The 17,262-nt window shown below is 63.5% G+C and overlaps 1 protein-coding gene across 2 annotated transcripts in view; it reads left to right on the plus strand.

Moving 5' to 3' along the window:
• CASZ1 (castor zinc finger 1) overlaps positions 1–17,262 on the plus strand; it is a 147,592-nt gene that overhangs the window by 123,479 nt on the left and 6,851 nt on the right. For both annotated transcript variants that reach the window (XM_079778227.1, XM_079778226.1), the window contains 13 exons: positions 751–1,585; positions 2,859–2,927; positions 4,365–4,455; positions 5,205–5,369; positions 6,364–6,536; positions 6,765–7,624; positions 9,907–10,042; positions 10,278–10,341; positions 11,623–11,777; positions 11,900–12,022; positions 12,916–13,254; positions 14,756–14,954; positions 15,680–15,851. In XM_079778227.1, the coding sequence (XP_079634353.1) occupies positions 751–1,585; positions 2,859–2,927; positions 4,365–4,455; positions 5,205–5,369; positions 6,364–6,536; positions 6,765–7,624; positions 9,907–10,042; positions 10,278–10,341; positions 11,623–11,777; positions 11,900–12,022; positions 12,916–13,254; positions 14,756–14,954; positions 15,680–15,851 (3,381 nt within the window). The remainder of the gene's footprint in view (positions 1–750; positions 1,586–2,858; positions 2,928–4,364; positions 4,456–5,204; positions 5,370–6,363; positions 6,537–6,764; positions 7,625–9,906; positions 10,043–10,277; positions 10,342–11,622; positions 11,778–11,899; positions 12,023–12,915; positions 13,255–14,755; positions 14,955–15,679; positions 15,852–17,262) is intronic.

Genomic DNA, 17,262 nt, shown 5'->3' on the forward strand with positions numbered 1-17,262 from the left:
TCAGTGTCCCTGGCGTGGACTCGGTGGGACAGACGGGTCCCACCTGGGCCTGTGCCCTCTCTGGCCCTGACTCCTCAGGTGGCCACCTTGTGCCTGAGCGCGTGACCGGAGGACTCTCTCACAAGTCACGCAAGCACACCAAGGGTCTCTGCCCTCAGCCCTGTGTCTGGGATCATTAGGAATCGGGTGGTTCTGGGCGGGGCCGCGAGGCCAGGTCCTCCCAGGGGTAAGGTCCTGTGGGTCCATTTGTGAGGTTCGGGGAGGCTCAGACCTTGGGCAGGCTCAGCCAGGCGCACCCCAACCCCACCCACAGAGGCTCCCTCAGCCACAGGCCCACGTCCCACCTGCCCTGGCCCTGCCTCCCCACCCCTGAGGCAGGCTGGGATCTGCCTCACTTCCAGTAAAATGGCTTCGTCTTCATATTAGGCCAAGGCGAGAGTGGAGACATTTATGAAACTTTGTTTAATGTACTGAAAAGCCATCGGCCAGAACATTTAGGAAATTGATTTTCCTGGCATTGATGAACTCGTTTTATTTTACCCCAGTATTAATTACTTTTTTTTTAAACAAATTAATTTAAGAGTCGTAAAACCTAACAAGTGAGCCAAATGTCCATAGATCATGTCCCGCTCCGCCCCTGCCCACCCCGGCCCCCTCCCTCTGTGGGTGGGGACTCCTGCCCGTGGGGGGGCTCCTGTCCCTTGCTCCCCGGCTCCCTCCCAGAGGTGACCACCGTCCTCTCTGCCGTAGGAGAGGCCTCCTCGCTGCGGGACTACGCGGCCTCCACCATGACCGAGTTCCTGGGCATGTTCGGCTACGATGACCAGAACACGAGGGACGAGCTGGCCAGGAAGATCAGCTTCGAGAAGCTGCACGCAGGCTCCGCCCCCGAGGTGGCCACCTCCTCCGCGCTGCCCGCTGGGGAGGACGCCCTCAGCAAGCGGGCGCGTTTCTCCAAGTACGAGGAGTACATCCGGAAGCTCAAGGCGGGCGAGCAGCTCTCCTGGCCGGCCCACGGCACCAAGGCCGAGGAGCGCGCCGGCAAGGACGCCGTGGGCCCCCTGCCCGGCCTGCGGCTGCCCAGCCACACGGCGCACCTGGAGACCAAGGCCACCATCCTGCCGCTGCCCTCGCACAGCAGCGTCCCCATGCAGGGCCTGGTGGCCCGCGCCTCCAAGTACGACTTCTTCATCCAGAAGCTGAAGACGGGCGAGAACCTGCGGCCCCAGAACGGGAGCACCTACAAGAAGCCGTCCAAGTACGACCTGGAGAACGTCAAGTACCTGCACCTCTTCAAGCCCGGGGAGGGCAGCCCCGACATGGGCGGGGCCATCGCCTTCAAGACGGGCAAGGTGGGGCGCCCCTCCAAGTACGACGTCCGGGCCATCCAGAAGCCGGGCCCTGCCAAGGTGCCGCCCGCTCCCAGCTTGGCTCCTGCTCCCCTCGCCAGCGTGCCCAGTGCCCCCAGCGCCGCGGGGCCGGGGCCCGAGCCACCTGCCTCCCTGCCCTTCAACACTCCCGAGTACCTGAAGTCGACCTTCTCCAAAACAGACTCCATCACCACGGGGACCGTCTCCACTGTCAAGTAAGGCCCGCCCCTCCCTGCCGCCTGCCCCCACCCTGCCCCGCCCCGGGCCACGGCCCTGCCTTGGAAGCGCACGTCTGTGGACACACTATCACCTCAGGCACATCTGCTGTGCACTCATACACTCCAGGATCCTCACGCATGTGCTTCTGCTCACACGTGTGTGCTCACACTCATTCACGCTTGTCCCTCTGCCCGCGTGAGCGCTCATGCCCAGTTCAGGGGCCCACACACCACACGTCTTGCTGTACACACATACCTCACACCGGGCACTTCTGTGCATGTGCTGTCTGCTAACACACGTGCCACAGGCGCCTGCCACCCTGTTTGCCTGTCACAGGCTTTCCCTCCTGCCACCCCAAGGGCCGAAGAGAGGCTGAGGGAAGCCCGGCTCTGGGCGGCGGCTCCGGAGCCCACGCTGGTGGCCGTGGCTCCTGGGTCCAGAGCCTGGGCCGCAGGGAAGGCAGCGAGGGAAGGCAGGAGGCTGGGGAGGGCGGGGGCACACTCAGCGCTAACCCCAGGCCAGTGGTTTCCAGCTGCTGCGCCCCAAGAATTTTTAAAACATGCAATGCCTGACCCTTTAGTCAGGGGCACTGACCTCTTTCCCCTGAGACTGTCCAATAAAAAAATGGCAGCAGCCGACACAGTAGTCGTGGTGTGAAATGAATCAAAGTGATACCTATTTTTTTGTGTCACATCGGCAAAAAACATACTTTTGGGTGTGCCGCAGAGTTTTAGTCAGAGGTTTATGTGTGCCCTGAGATGAAAAAGGTTGAAGCCGTTGCCCCAGCCAGTGGCAAACTGATTGGTCACGGGTGATGGGGCTGAATGAGACCCTCTCCCCCGAGATGGAGCTACACACCGGGGAGCGGAGCTGGGGAGCCGCCTGCCCTCCGGGCCTGCTCTTGCCCCTTCCCCTGGGGACTCCCCTGTGGTACCTGGCACCCCTCCTCAGCCAGCAGCTTCCTGACTCCCGGGGTGTGAGGGGGCTCAGGCCCAACTTCTGAGGCTTCTGCCCGTTAGACGAGGCCAGGCCCGTGCCCGAGGCGGAGCCCCCGGCCCTGCCGCTCGGGACTCCTGGCTGGGCCTAAGCTCACTGAGCCTGAGCCAGACGTTGGCCCTGGGACTCGGTCAGTCCCACCCTGAGTGCCTCAACCGCCGAGCGAGGGAGAGCAGGGCCAGGCCCCGGGGCGGGGAGCTGCCTCCCAGATGCTCCTGGGGCACGAGGCCACCCCCGGTCCGCTAATCGGCTGTGCCCTGTGTCTCTCACCAGGAACGGATTGCCCACAGATAAACCAGCTGTCACCGAAGATGTAAACATTTACCAGAAATATATTGCCAGGTAGGCCCCTGGGGAGGAGGCTGCCACGGAGAGCAGGTGGGGGGGCACCAGGAATGCCTGGGGACTGTGGGACCATATGTCCATACGACCACGCGTGCCAAGGTGCCTGCTGCCTCCCCATCGCCATACACTCCTGCCCCATCTCGGGGGCCCCGCCCCCGGGGTGTGATCCGGGCCACACACCCTTAAGCAGCTTGCACCCCAGGCAGGACGGGGTACCTGAAGGGGCCCCAGGGCAGGGCCTGGCCACAGGTGAGTGTAGGGCCCTCCACAGCTCACACGGGGCCCTGGGTGGGTGTGGGCCACCGGAACCGGCCAGAATGCGCTCCCCGGGCCAGGCCTTGGCCCTCGCCCCCTGACTCCAGACCCGCCCCTTTACGTCCTTAAGGCAGCAGGATTGGCAGGTAACCTTCCCCTCAACAGATCCCCCAAATCAGGCCCCTGGCGGCCAGCGCCTGAGGGGGCAGCACATGGCGGGGTCGTGCCCCGGCAGCTGCCTTTCTGCTGATCGTCCGGGTTCCCTCTCTGTCTTTGCAGCTTCGCTCTGCTCTCTTTATTATTATTATTATTATCATTATTATTAGCGCCTCAGCAGATGGCCCTTTTGGCAGCTTCAGCTTAAATATTTATTTGCAAGAGGTTCCCCCCTGACAAGGGGGCCTCCGCTCACTCCCTCCCGCCGTCTCTCGCCATCCGGGCTGGGCGGGCAGGCCGAGCCTGCCACCTTCCCCGCGGTTGTCATGGCATGTTCTCCCCAGGGTGGCCGTCCCCAGCGCTGGGAGAGCCACGCCCGGCAACATGGGGGCCTGGAGCCGGCATGGGGTTTCCTCGGGGGTGGGCAGTGGCCAGGCAGCTGGGGCTCCTGGCTTCAGAGTCGGCTGGAGAGTGAGCTCCCTGCCTCGGGAAACCAGACAGATGCTGTGCTTTAAAAATTCATAACTCTGCCCTGTTTCAAGTGTCAGGAAAGCCCAGGACAGAGACCTGTCTAGCATCTCTCGGCAACAGAGCCCTGGCCCGGCTCAGCCGGGGTCCCCGCACCTGGCCCAGTGCTGGGCGGTAGGCAGCACCTGCACAAAACCGCCTTCCCGTCTCATCCCACCCCGTCCAGGTCTCTGCTCCGTCTCTGCTCTGGCTTTTGGCCGCCCCAGCTCCTTCCTCTCCACTTGGGTGCCAGGCCTCGGTGCCTCCCCTGGCACTCACTCCCAGGGCAGAGGGACCCCCGGGGCAGATGGCTCTGGGCTCCCTGATGGGCTCAATCACTTGTCCTGGCCTCCTCAGGCCTCCACCACTTCACCCCTGCAGACCCCCTCTGCCCTCCACACCCCCACACAGGGCCCGGGCACCGCTCTGCGGCACAGGCATAGACGCCTCCTGGGTGCTTAGGACAGGTCCCCTGGGACTGGCCCGGAGAGGTCTGAGCCGACCCCTCCCCCGCAGGTTCTCGGGCAGCCAGCACTGCGGCCACATCCACTGCGCCTACCAGTACCGCGAGCACTACCACTGCCTGGACCCCGAGTGCAACTACCAGGTAAGGCCCCTCGGGCACCGACGAACCCAGGAGCCCCTCCAACGTGGGATGGGAGCTCAGCTCTGCTCGGGCTGCCCGAACTCAACTCAGGGAGGCCGAGAGGCCAGAGAACCACTGGCCTGTCCATGCACCCAGACCCCTGCCCACAGGCATCTCGTAGGATCTGGAGCCATCTGCACCCTGGTGCTAATCATTCAAATGCCCATTCTCTGAGTCTGCCTTGCACCCAGGACTGTGCCGGAGCCCAAGCACCTTACCTAATTGATCTTCCCAGGGAACTGTGAGGTTGGCATTACTGCCCCACTTTACAGGTGGTAACACTGAGGCTCAGGTACATTGTCACGTACCTTCAAAGGCACCCGCTGGTGAGTGCAGAGCTCGTGAAAGTGATGGGAGTAAGGGCAGGCTGCACAGGGGCTGCTCCCTTTGCCTGGCCAGAGAGCCCAGCCTGGCATAGCCCATCGGTGGCTCTGGGCGAGATGTGTCCCTCAGAGCCCCTGCCTTAGAGGCTGGGTCCAGTCCACCCTCTCTGCTCCTGGGCATGGCTGTCGGGAGCCCGAGGGGAGGTCAGGGAAGAGTCTAATAGTTCCCCCCGAGGTCCCGTGTGCTAGCCTTGAGGCACCCTGGGCTGCCTCGACCCCAAGCAGGGTTACTCATAGGGAGGCCGGAGGGGCCTGGGGCCAGCAGCTGGCCTGGCGCTCTTGGCCTGCGGCAGGCCGGGCCCCCGCCAACCCGCCCTCCCCCGGCAGAGGTTCACGAGTAAGCAGGACGTGATCCGGCACTACAACATGCACAAGAAGCGCGACAACTCGCTGCAGCACGGCTTCATGCGCTTCAGCCCGCTGGACGACTGCAGCGTCTACTACCACGGCTGCCACCTCAACGGGAAGAGCACCCACTACCACTGCATGCAGGTGCCCCCCGCCCCCGCCCCGCCCCCCCCGCCCCGACAGGGAGCCCCCTCCCTCCCATCCCAGGTCCCAGGACAGGGAGGCGGGGGGCAAGTGGAGAGTCCTGGGGGCTCGGGCTCGGGCAGCGGCTGGTGGGCCAGGGCGGGGCCTTCCCCATGGCCATACTTGGTGCGGGCGAAATCCAGCGAGCTGTTTATACAGACCGACATTTTTCAGGCTTTAGCACCAAGAGCAGCATCGCAAATGATTCCTGAGGAGGTTTTTGTTTAATTCTTTGTTTTAATGCCACGCAGAGTCTGGGCTTTTTCAAGGTGTCAGGTCCAGGGGAGCGACGTTGGGTTGCGCATAGCAGCCGCCGTGCCTCCCCCGGTGTTTGTCAGGGGGTTGTTATGGCCTCCGTGAGACAACCTGGGCCCCGAGGGGAGGGGGGCTCGCTCCCCGGGCTCTGAGATGGTGCAGACACTGGCACGGCCCCGGCCTTCACGGGCGTTCAGATTCCACTGGTTTTTACTCGATATGGCAACGTTGCCTGCCTTGGCCCAGCTGGGGTGGGGTGGGGAGGGCCCTGTGCCAGGAACCTTCCACTGAGCGCGTCCCTGGGCGAAAGGTGACCGGCAGGCCCCGGGGTCCGGCCTGCCTCCCCCTGGGGGCTTTAGAGGTGGAGCCACAGATTGGGACTCCAAACCCCCCTCCTATAGGAAGAGGCCTCCACACCTACGCCCGGGATGTCATATGTCTGTCCCTGAGGACACCCCGACCCCCAGCACAGGCAGGGCCCGGCCCTGGAGGCCTGCCGGGTCGTGAGGGGTTCTCTCTGTGTGCTCCCTAAGTTACCCTCGGGCCCCAAGCCGGGTGTGTACCGGCGCAGAAGTGCCCTGAGCAGGGAGGCCCGCGGCCCAGGCCCCCAGGCTCCGGCCGCACCCATCGGAACAGTCTCCCTGGCCTTGCCCGGGGCGCCGGGCCTCGGAGCCCCTGACAGCCATCCCGGCCCCCGCAGGTTGGCTGTAACAAGGTGTACACGAGCACGTCGGACGTGATGACGCACGAGAACTTCCACAAGAAGAACACGCAGCTCATCAACGACGGCTTCCAGCGCTTCCGAGCCACCGAGGACTGTGGCACGGCTGACTGCCAGTTCTACGGGCAGAAGACCACCCACTTCCACTGCAGGTACCCGGGCGCCGGCCGGGGGTGGGGGCCGCGCTGGCCTCGGGGAGGGACGGGAGGCTGGAAACCAGGCCCTGGGGGGCGGCTCGGGGCCCTGCGTCCTCACAGGAGCAGGAACAGCAGAGAGGGCTGCTCAGAGGCCCCGCCTCGATGTCCAGCCTGGTGGGAGCGGGGCGGGGCCTCGTCCCGGCCCCACGCGGCCCTGTGACAGGCTCCCGATGTCCCACCCAGGCGCCCCGGCTGCACGTTCACCTTCAAGAACAAGTGCGACATCGAGAAGCACAAGAGCTACCACATCAAGGATGACGCCTACGCCAAGGACGGCTTCAAGAAGTTCTACAAGTACGAGGAGTGCAAGTACGAGGGCTGCGTGTACAGCAAGGCCACCAACCACTTCCACTGCATCCGGGCCGGCTGCGGCTTCACCTTCACCTCCACCAGCCAGATGACCTCGCACAAGCGCAAGCACGAGCGCCGGCACATCCGCTCGTCCGGCGTGCTGGGGCTGCCGCCCTCGCTGCTGGGCGCCAAGGACACCGAGCAGGAGGAGTCCAGCAACGACGACCTGGTGGACTTCTCTGCCCTGAGCAGCAAGAACTCCAGCCTGAGCGCCTCCCCCACCAGCCAGCAGTCCTCCGCCTCCCTGGCCGCCGCCGCCACGGCCACCGCCACCGCCGAGGCCGGGCCCGGGGCCGCCAAGCCTCCCAACAGCAAGATCTCCGGGCTGCTGTCCCAGGGCCTGCCCGGCTCCATCCCCCTGGCTCTGGCCCTCTCCAACTCAGGCCTGCCCGCCGCGGCCTCCTACTTCCCCATCCTCCCGGGCAGGGGCAGCGCCTCCCTGCCTGTGGGCACCCCCGGCCTCATGGGTGCCCTGTCGTCCGGGGCAGCAGCCTCGGCAACGCCCGACACACCCACTCTGGCCGCCTCGGGAGCTGGAGACTCAGCCCCCGCCGCCGCCGCCGCCGCCGCCTCTGTCTCGGTGCCCCCCGCCTCCATCATGGAGAGGATCTCCGCGAGCAAGGGCCTCATCTCGCCCATGATGGCCAGGCTGGCCGCGGCCGCCCTCAAGCCCTCTGCCACCTTTGATCCAGGTGAGCAGGCTGGGCCCTGCCCAGGAAGCAAGCGCCTTGCAGGCCCCAGCAGCTCCCTGGCCTCGGGGGGCAGAGCAGAGTGGGGGGGGGGGGCGTCTGGCAGAGGCATCTTCCTGCTCCCTACAGCCAAGTCGATTGCCCCTCGAGCCCCCCTCTTGGCCTCATCTCTGCCTCCGTCCTGTTTCTTTCCTGCCTGGGGCCCCGCATTCTGACCGGCCCACCCTAGGCAGCTCTTGCTTCTGTCTCCTCATCTGCGAAGTGGGGGTGCCTGTGCATCCCGGGCTGCTGCTAGCTGCCCCCCCATCCCCCGCCCTGGTCTTCTCCTGCCCAGTCACAGTCCAGCCGCCGCCGGGAGCAGGCCCCCAGTCCCCGTTCCCTCCAGGTGACGTGCCGGGGACAGGAGTGCAGCCCGGTGGCGGGGGGCTGCACTTCAGGAACACTTGGGGAGACTCATGCCCGGACGGCCCCCGAGGCGGCGGAGGCCTCCCCAGGCTCTGCTCAGTCCGGCCTGCCCAGGAGAACTTTCTCCACAGGCATCGCCCTGACCTGCTGTCCGCTCGGCCGCCACGGCACGGGCGGCTGCTGGGGGCTTGGAGTGGCCGGTGGAACCCAGGGACTGGGAGCATCGGCATTGCTTTCACTTTGGCCACATCATTGGCTCCCACGCGGGGGCCGGGGGGCCGGTCACATCTGTCGCCCCGCCGGCTCCTTTCTCTCACGTTTCCGGCTCTTTTACAGCTGTCTCTGCTTCTCTCCTCTGGAATTTTTGGGTTTTTCTGTGTCCCTCACGCCTCTCCTTTTCCCACCTCCTGGCGATTAGCATCAGTCACATCCCTGAGAAGAGTTGGCTCAGGTCTGGGGCTTGGCTCCATTCATTCATTCACTCATTCATTCGACAACCCCTGGTGCTTGCTGAGGCCTGGGCACCGAGGGTGCCAGGCACGTGCAGGGAAGAGGAGGGTCAGGAGCCCCGCCTGTGGCGCTGACGGCAGGGTGGGCTAGTCTGTGCCGGGCGCAGAGCTGGGAGGCGGCGAAGCTGAGCCTCGGACCCCAGCCGTCCGGCTCCTGAGCCCAGGCGCCCGCTTCCCTGCGAGACTGTCTTGCGACCAGCCGTGACTGAGGGTCCCTGTGGCCCAGACCACCCCCCCCCCCAACCAGGGCCGCCAGCGCTTGACTGGGGACCTCGGGCAAGTGACTTGGCAGAGCTGCCGGATGTGGACGCTCTGAGTTCTGAAAACTCTCACGTCCCCCATGGGACGCTCCTGTCGGCAGGCCGCTTGGAGTGACTCACCTGCCATTCCCGGGAGGGACGTGTGGGCACTGCCTCTGGCCAGGAGCCTGCGAGCCGGGGTGGGGTTCCCCCCCCCCCACCCGCTAGGCCACACTGGGCGCAGCGGCCAGACTGTCAAGTGCTTCTGTTTCCATAGAAAAATCTCCTTTCCCCAAAAGAAAGGTCAGGCAAAGAGGAGCGGGCTCGCTTTCCTTCACTTTTTAATAAAATGCCACTTGCTGTCTGAAGCCGCTCTCTGTCAGCCGCAGCGCCCGGGGGCAGATTAATATTTCAGTCACTGGGGGATGATGGAGAAGGGCTCGGCGGACACGATCCTGTCAGCAACTTCTTGTGCCCCTTCTCGGCGTGGCCCCCCGAATCCTCTGCCCGCCCGGCCACGTCCACGCCCCGCGGCTCCCACCCACCGGGGCAGCCCAGCCTCGTCTCCGTCCCGGACAGCTTGACGGGCTAAGGTCACACAGTTTGAACCGCCCTGATTGGCTGTCAGCTTGCATCGCCCTGACCCGGCAGATGCCCCTCCTAGGCATGCTCAGTGGAAGGCAGGGCCGTCGCCCCGGCAACAGCGGCAAGGGGACCGGCGGAGGGGGCCAGCTCCCAGTCTGGATCTGCCACTTCCCCTCAGCGTTAACGGCGTCTTTAATAAAAGCCTAAGCGGCAGCCCCACAAATTGGCTGTGACAGTCGGCGGAGAGAATGAAGGCCCCCACGCCCGGCCCGGCCCCCTCCCGGCCTCCCGCCCTTCTCGTCCAGGCGGCCCTGAGCCTGGACAACTTTGACATAATTTTGCAATAATTATCACTTGAAGAATTGCCACACGGGGGTCCGCGTCACAGGCCATCACGTCAGTGGGGACAACCGCTGACCAGCAGCCAGGGCTCCCGGGGGCCCCAGCCCACCCAGACGCTGCCCTCCCGCCGGGGGGTTCCGGTTGGTGCCCGTCGGCGGCCCGCAGCCCTCTAACACCGTCTTCCCTCCCCTCCCCTCCCCTGTAGGAAACGGGCAGCAGGCCACCCCCGCCAGGTTCCCCCCGGCCCCGGGGAAGCAGGAGCCTGGTGAGAACGCTGGTGCCCCGGGTTCCCACGAGGCCTCCCAGGACCGCAGTTTAGACCTGACGGTGAAGGAGCCCAGGTGAGGCGAGGCCGGGGCCTCCCTGCTCGGCTCCCCTGCAGGAGGCTCAGGGGACGGCACCCTCCGAGCCCAGACCCCACGGGGGACGGGGCCCAAGCCCTCCTGGCAGGGGGTCGTCTCCCTCCTGGCAGGTGCAGCCGCCGGCCGGAGCCCCAGGGCCGGGCTGGGAGGGACGAGGCTCCGGGCTCAGTCCCACGTACGTCTGAGCTAAAGCCCCTTGGTTTGTGTGTTCCAGTAATGAATCAAATGGCCACGCAGTCCCGGCAAATTCATCTCTTTTATCCTCGCTTATGAATAAGGTAAGAACCATCCATCACACGCCTCCCGTTCCCCCCACCCAGAGAAATTAAAGCTGCGTTGGGGGGTGGGGGGATGTGTTTGTTTTTTAATGTTTTGCCTCTAATAAGATGAGTTTGTACCATTTAAATTTTGAGGCCATTTTTCATCGGATATAATTTCAGAGCCACTGCTTACAAATTAATTTAATGAACTGGCTGAAGAAATATATTCCAGCCTCTGACACCCTTTTCCCCCCTTCAGATGGAGGGCTCCTAAAGCTTTTCCGGAGCCCTCTAACTTCCTCCACTGTTAGTTATTAATTTCATTTATTTATTTTATATACTTTTTGTTTGTTTAAAAAAGGGTGGGGGAGGGGGGCCAAAGTGGGAGCAACGCATCCATTCCCACTTTTCGGTTGAGTAATGGTCTCGGACGCCTTCCGCAGAGGTCGCCCGGAATATTTATTTTAAATAATGCAGGGTCTTTGTAAATTATACATCATCTCAAATATATTCTCCCCCTTCCCGTGATGAATTTGACTACAGCAAGATTAATTCGGTGACTGTACACAAGTGACTGCTAGGAGGGAGCCGGGCCTGGGCCAGACCTCACGGGTGGGAGCCCTGGCTGGGCCCTCGGCCGGGAAGGAGCCTCCGCTTTCCTCTGCCCTCTGCCCTCTGCCCTTTGCCCTCTGCCCTCTGCCCAGCACCTGGTGCCTCTTCCTCCCCTGCCTCTCCTGTTGCCTCTGTGCTCTTCTTTTTCCTCCTTAGGTCACTGCCCCCTGCACCCCCTCGTCCCTTCCTGTCGGAGCCTCCGGCCAGCGGCAGGCCTTTGCTGCGCGCTCCCCCTCCTCGCCCGGCAGCATCCAGCTGTCTCCCTCTGACCCCAGGAGCCCCCTCCCTCCTCGCCGCTCCTCCTTTGTGTGCCTTCTCTTGTTCTCAAACTCGTAGGGGTGCCCCCACCCCCCCTCCTCTTGCACTTCTTTTGAAAACCTGGCAGGAGAATAACGAGGGAGCCACGGAGTCTGGGGGAAGCTGGGCTGGAGCGTGTGCCCGCCCGGGGCTCAGTCTCGGCCTCTGCTTGAGGGATGGCTCCCAGCAACACCGGGGGGGCGGGGGGGGCAGGAGCCCTGGCATCTCGGCAGGCCGCGCAGCGTCCATTCAGAGAGGCTCGTCCACGGCACTGCCGGCCCTGGTCGGCGTGAGAGGCCCGAGGGGTCCAGAGCTACTGCCACTCCCAGGGCAGGGGGTCTGTGTCCTGAGGCCCCCCCGCCCCAAGCATGGCCCCTGTCCTCCCCACAGATGTCTCAGGGCAACCCCAACCTCGGCAGCCTGTTGAACATCAAGACGGAAGCAGAGGGGAGTCCTAACGTGGAGTCCTCGCCCTTCCTGGGCAAGGCCGCGAAGGCGCTGGCTCCGGAGAAGCTGCCAGAGCCGTGGAAGATGTACCTTCGCAGGTGAGGGGCTGGCGGGGAGAGCCAGGGGGAGGGAGAGGCCAGGCCACCCGCCCAGCCACACGGCACGCCCGGCCTCACCGGAGCGCCAGGGTCTCCTCTAACCAGCTGGCTCCCCTGGCCAGGTTCAGTACCAAGGACTTCTGCGACGCCCAGTGTGACTTCCTTCACAAGGCCCACTTCCACTGCGTGGTGGAGGAGTGCGGGGCGCTTTTCAGCACCCTGGACGGGGCCATCAAGCACGCCAAGTGAGTGGGGGTCCTCGGAAGGGGCCCATTTAAACCCAGCCCCATTTTGGGATCCACGCTTGGCTCGGGGCCCCGTGGGGCTGGAGGCTGCACAGGCCTCCCTGCCTTCCGAGCAGGACCCATGTCCATTCCCACCAGACCCCAGACGCCGGGCTGGCTTCTGCTCAGAGGCAGGCGTCCCCATGCTTCCCCTGCTCAGCCCAGCCTGTCCTCTCAGCTCACCAGGCCAGTGCAGCCCCAGCCCTACCCCAGGCGCCGCCTGCAGAGCCAGCTGCAGAGACCCAGCTCTGACCGGGCAGGGACCCCCAGAGAAGGCCTTTCCAAGCCCAAAAAAACACCGCATTTGTAGGTTCTCTTTGACCTAAAAATAAAGAACTTGTGAAACCCATTGAGCTGAAAAGCGGCAAGCCCAGCGCCTATTGTAATTGAACCCAGAACTTACAATCATTTCAAACAGCTCGTTCCTGCTCCCTGCGCCCACATCAGGCTCACTGCTGCACGGCCCCAGCTGCTAGTCTGCAGAAGAGCCGGCTAAATACCAAGGCCCACCTTTACATTTCAGAGCAGGTTCTGGAAGGGTGGGCTTCACGGGGCCAGGGCTGGCTGCCCACCAGCCCCCTCCATGCAGGGAGGAGTAGGGACAGAGGTCACGGCAGGAAGGTGGGCTAGGACTGAGCCAGAAGCCAGGGTTCAGGACTGGAGGGCCCAGCTCCCGCTCAGCCCTTCCCTGCTGGCGGCGACTGGCACTGGGGGCGAGATGGGGACACTGGGACTCTGGGCTTCTGAGGTAGACAGGCAGGCCCGCCATGCCCAGGCCTGCCCAGCAGGGGAGGGCTGACCTGCCCAGGGCCCCCTCCACTGCCCACCTGAGACCCCCATTCTGCCTCTTGCAGTTTCCACTTCCGGACGGAGGGAGGAGCCGCAAAAGGCAATGCGGAGGCCTCCTTCCCGGCCTCGGCTGCTGAGACCAAACCTTCCTTGGCCCCCTCATCCCCGCCGGCGCCGCCCGTCACCACGGCCACGGTGTCCTCTCTGGAGGGACCCACTCCCAGCCTGGCCGCGGTGCCCTCCGCCCCCACCCTGCTCGCCTGGAAGCAGCTGGCTTCCACCATACCCCAGATGCCTCAGATTCCAACGTCAGTGCCTCACCTGCCCTCTTCGCCCTTGGCAACGACTTCTCTAGAAAACGCCAAGCCCCAGGTCAAACCCGGATTCCTCCAGTTCCAGGAGAAGTGAGTCCCTCGATGACCCGGGAGTCCCGTGTCCCCCGCGTGTCTCGGGAGTAGGTGCTGGCAAGGACCGCCGAGGGCGCTGCCGCCCGGCCTGCAGCTAGCCCTGGCCGACCTCGGCCTCTCTGGGACCCGGTCATCAGGCAGTGTCCTCCTAGCCAAAGATGCTGCTGCTCTGACCCCTTCCTGTGCCCAGAGCAGGTGGCCAGGGTGCGGAGATGGTGGTGGTGGTGGCCGCTGTTCCAGAGGCCAGTGGTGATGCTGCCAGGACCGACGCAGGGGCCGGAGTGGCGGGCCTGCCCGCGGGAAGGCTGCTCTCCCTCCGGGCCACCTGTGGGCTCCTCTGTGGCTCGCGGCCTGGCTGAGCCTCAGCAGGGCGAGCGAAGCCCTGGGTCCCGGCGGGTGAGGGCTAGGCCCCGCTCCAGGCCACGGCCACCTGCACAGGGTCTGAGCTCCAGGGCGGGAGGGACCTCCTCACTGGACGGTGGTGGCTGCTTGCGGCGAGAACGGTGACTCTGTATCATGATGTGTGCGGCTTCCTGTTCTCAATAAAAGTAATAAATTGGATGTGAACATACACCACCTGAGTGGCCGCTGTCCTCCCTCTCTGAGCACCGGGGCTGGGCCCACAGCCTGGAGGGGACCTGCACGCCTCTCGGTCCCTCCCCAGCTTCCTTCCCCCACTCCCCTCCCCACAGTGGCAGCCCCCCAGACTTGGTCAGAGTTCCCACCGGGTGGATGTGGGGGGCAGCCGAGTTGCAGCCAGGGCAGAAGGCCGGAGTGCAGCACCCTCCACGCCTGTCTGCAGCCCGGGACCCCCTGCTCCGGGCAGGGGCTGCCACTCACAGGGCAGGCCAGCTACGGAGGTTCCGCCCGGCATTCCTCCCGCCCCTGCCAGCCCCGTCCCTCGGCTGGCTTAGGTTCTGTGAGTAGATGGGTGCCCCAAGCCCCCAGCTGACCTGGGAGTCCTCGCAATTATGAACCTCAGCAGGACCTGACCTCAGGTGCCCACTCCCACTGGCCAAGGCCCCGTGGTAGCAACACTTCCTGGTAGGGCTACCCGCCCATCTGCACCCTGTCCGTCAGCCACATCCAGGGCCTTGCCTGTGCCATGACAGCCAGGCCTCACGGGCATCCTGCCAGGGCTGGCAGCACCATCCCTCATTTTCATATCCAAGAAGTCACTGCAGACATCCTTATCTGTAATCCTGGGGTGTGGCCATGGAAACTACAAGTCCCAGCATGCAATGCTCTGGGCAGCCTGCCTACTGTAATCCCTTATGCATCTTCAGAGCTCCAAAAAGAAGGCAAGAATGCATGCTGGGATCTGTAGTCTCCACAGACTGAATCACCCTGTTGAGCAGGAGGGCAGCCCAGGGGCCATTCCTCTTGATTGCACCCCCAGGGACTGGGGAGCAGAACCCCAACATGGGCAAGTGGCAGGACATCAGCGGGAAGGGCACCGGGAATGCCAATGACCTTCTGGGCTGTGGTTTCGTTCCAGCGACCCTTGCCTGGCGACGGACTGCAAGTATGCCAACAAGTTCCACTTCCACTGTCTCTTCGGGAACTGCAAGTACGTCTGCAAAACCTCCGGCAAGGCCGAGTCCCACTGCCTGGACCACATCAACCCCAACAACAACCTGGTGAACGTGCGAGACCAGTTTGCTTACTACTCCCTGCAGTGCCTCTGTCCCAACCAGGTCAGCGGGGAGCGGGGCGGCAGGGCGGGGCCGGGAGGTGGCGGGGAGGGTCCGGCCCCAGGACAGCCCCTCCTGGCAGCGACTGTTCCCCACGCCCTCTCTGAATGGGCCTCCTTCAGATTCTGGAAAGGACGCTGTCTGCCCCTGGGCCCTGGGCAGGGCTTCAGCTTGGTGCTGGTTGGCGAAGTCTGTCATTTCATCCTAACCCTCAGTGGTGACTGTATCCGGGGCAGCCTCTGTGACCTGGGCCTCATTCTGCCTCCTGGAACCAGCGAGGTTCCCTTTCCCCAAAGGCCTGGATTTAAAAGAGGCACATTGGACACATGTAGAGATTGAGCTGTCCGTGCCCAGACAGGAAGGGCAGGTCAGATTCATGGCGAACTTGTGGAGGAATCCGGACCTAGGTCTGGGTACGGAGAAGTGCGAGGATAAATTAGTGATGTCTGCCTGGGTCAGGGCGGACAGAGAAGAGTGCTAGGATAGATTAGTGATGTCTGCTCTGGGTGTGGGTCTAGAGGAGGATGCCATCCATACCAGGTAGGATGTTTTAGTCAAACGGCGAAAGGGGCGTACTACTTTTGAGCATGTGAAAGGTCTTCACCCGATTGTGTTTTCTGATTCTGAGCATGGAAGGACACATATGCAAGGGGCCTGCCACAGGCCTGGGCAGGTGGGACTCACGGAGTTTGCCTACCTGGTCCCGACCCTCCTGTCCCTCCCTGCAGCACTGCGAGTTCCGGATGCGTGGGCACTACCACTGTCTCCGGACCGGCTGCTACTTTGTGACCAACATCACCACCAAGCTGCCGTGGCACATAAAGAAGCACGAGAAAGCTGAGCGGCGGGCAGCCAACGGATTCAAGTACTTCACCAAGCGCGAGGAGTGCGGCCGGCTAGGTACCGAAGGCCAGGCCCGGGGCGGGGGCGTGCAGCAGGCGGCAGGCGGGGGCCCTGGCCCCTGGGTCACTTCTCTTAGCACCTACCTCCTGCCCCCGCACATCAGGCTCCATATTTTGTTAAAAATGTCACCGATATCACAAGCCAGGCATCGTCAAACTGGGAAAACTGTCCAAACCCAAGAGCCCATGGGAAGGCGGTGTAGGTGGCTTGGAGCACACACCCACCCTGGCCCTCATCAGGGGTCCAGGCCTAGACTTGGTTCTCTTTCCCTTTCTTTTCTCTCTTTTTTTAAAAATATTTTTATTGATTCCAGACAGGAAGGGAGAAGGAGAGAGAGATAGAAACATCAATGATGAGAGAGAATCATTGATCAGCTGCCTTCTGCACGTCTCCCACCGGGGATCGAGCCCGTAACCCGGGCATGTGCCCTGACCGGGAATCGAACCGTGATCTTCTGGTTCATAAATCAACGCTCAACCCCTGAGCCACGCCGGCCGGGCTCTTTCCCTTTCCAGAGGGCTTCCCAGTGAGTGTTGGGAGCTCTCGAAGTTCCTGTCTGGGATCTGTGTCCGTGGCTTCAGCTGCGAGGGTTTTGTCTAAAATGTGCCGGGGTTTGTTCAGTGGTTCGTTCATTCATTCAGCAGAGGTTCATTGAGGAACAGCCATGTGCCAAGCTCTACGCTGTTGCAGGAGGCCCTGGGGCGAGGGGGGCAGACCGGGGCTGGAGGGGTGTGAAGGCAGCAGCAGCCAAAGTGCTTCTGTCATCTGCTGTGGCCGGCACTGTGCTCAGTGCCAGGAGCCTTGAGGGACAGCAGGTGCATGGTGGGCTAAGCCCAGAGCCTCTCTGACTTGGGGTGACCCAGAGGGAAGTGGCCATGGGGCTGGGAAGAGGTGGCCACCAACGGCCCCAAGCTCCGCAGCAGGTGCCCCCGTGTTAACTCCGCTGCCGAGAATCGGACCCCCAGCAGGGAAGCTGCCCCCTAACCCCGGAACAGAGCTTCCCCGAGTTGGCCCTGGGGGTGCTTTGGGGAGGGGGGAGGGGCCTCCAGGACCAGCAGGCAGGAGGGCAGCGCCTCGTGTTCACAGGCTGCAGAGGTGGGGCGAGAACCTGCCCAAGAAGGGCCTGGAGCCTGGCGGCAGGTGGTAGCCAGCGGGCTGGGCAGACACCTGCTCTGTGGGCGAGCCCTGTTGTGACTCAGGTGGTCATGGCAGCCGGGACGTGGGGGAGCAGAGGTGGGCCACTGCCTGCTGCTGACCGGCCCTTCCGTAGGGGAAGGGTGAGAATAAACCTTTCCTTCGAGTATTAATTCAAAAAGAATCCATGTCTGGGAGAGGTTGGTAACCATGGCAACAGATGTCAACACTGGGTGGCCTATGCCGTTCCTGGGCTCAGTTTGCAGGTGTCAGG

The sequence above is a fragment of the Cnephaeus nilssonii genome (assembly GCF_951640355.1).
Source record: "Cnephaeus nilssonii genome assembly, chromosome: 7".
NCBI lineage: Eukaryota > Metazoa > Chordata > Mammalia > Chiroptera > Vespertilionidae > Cnephaeus > Cnephaeus nilssonii.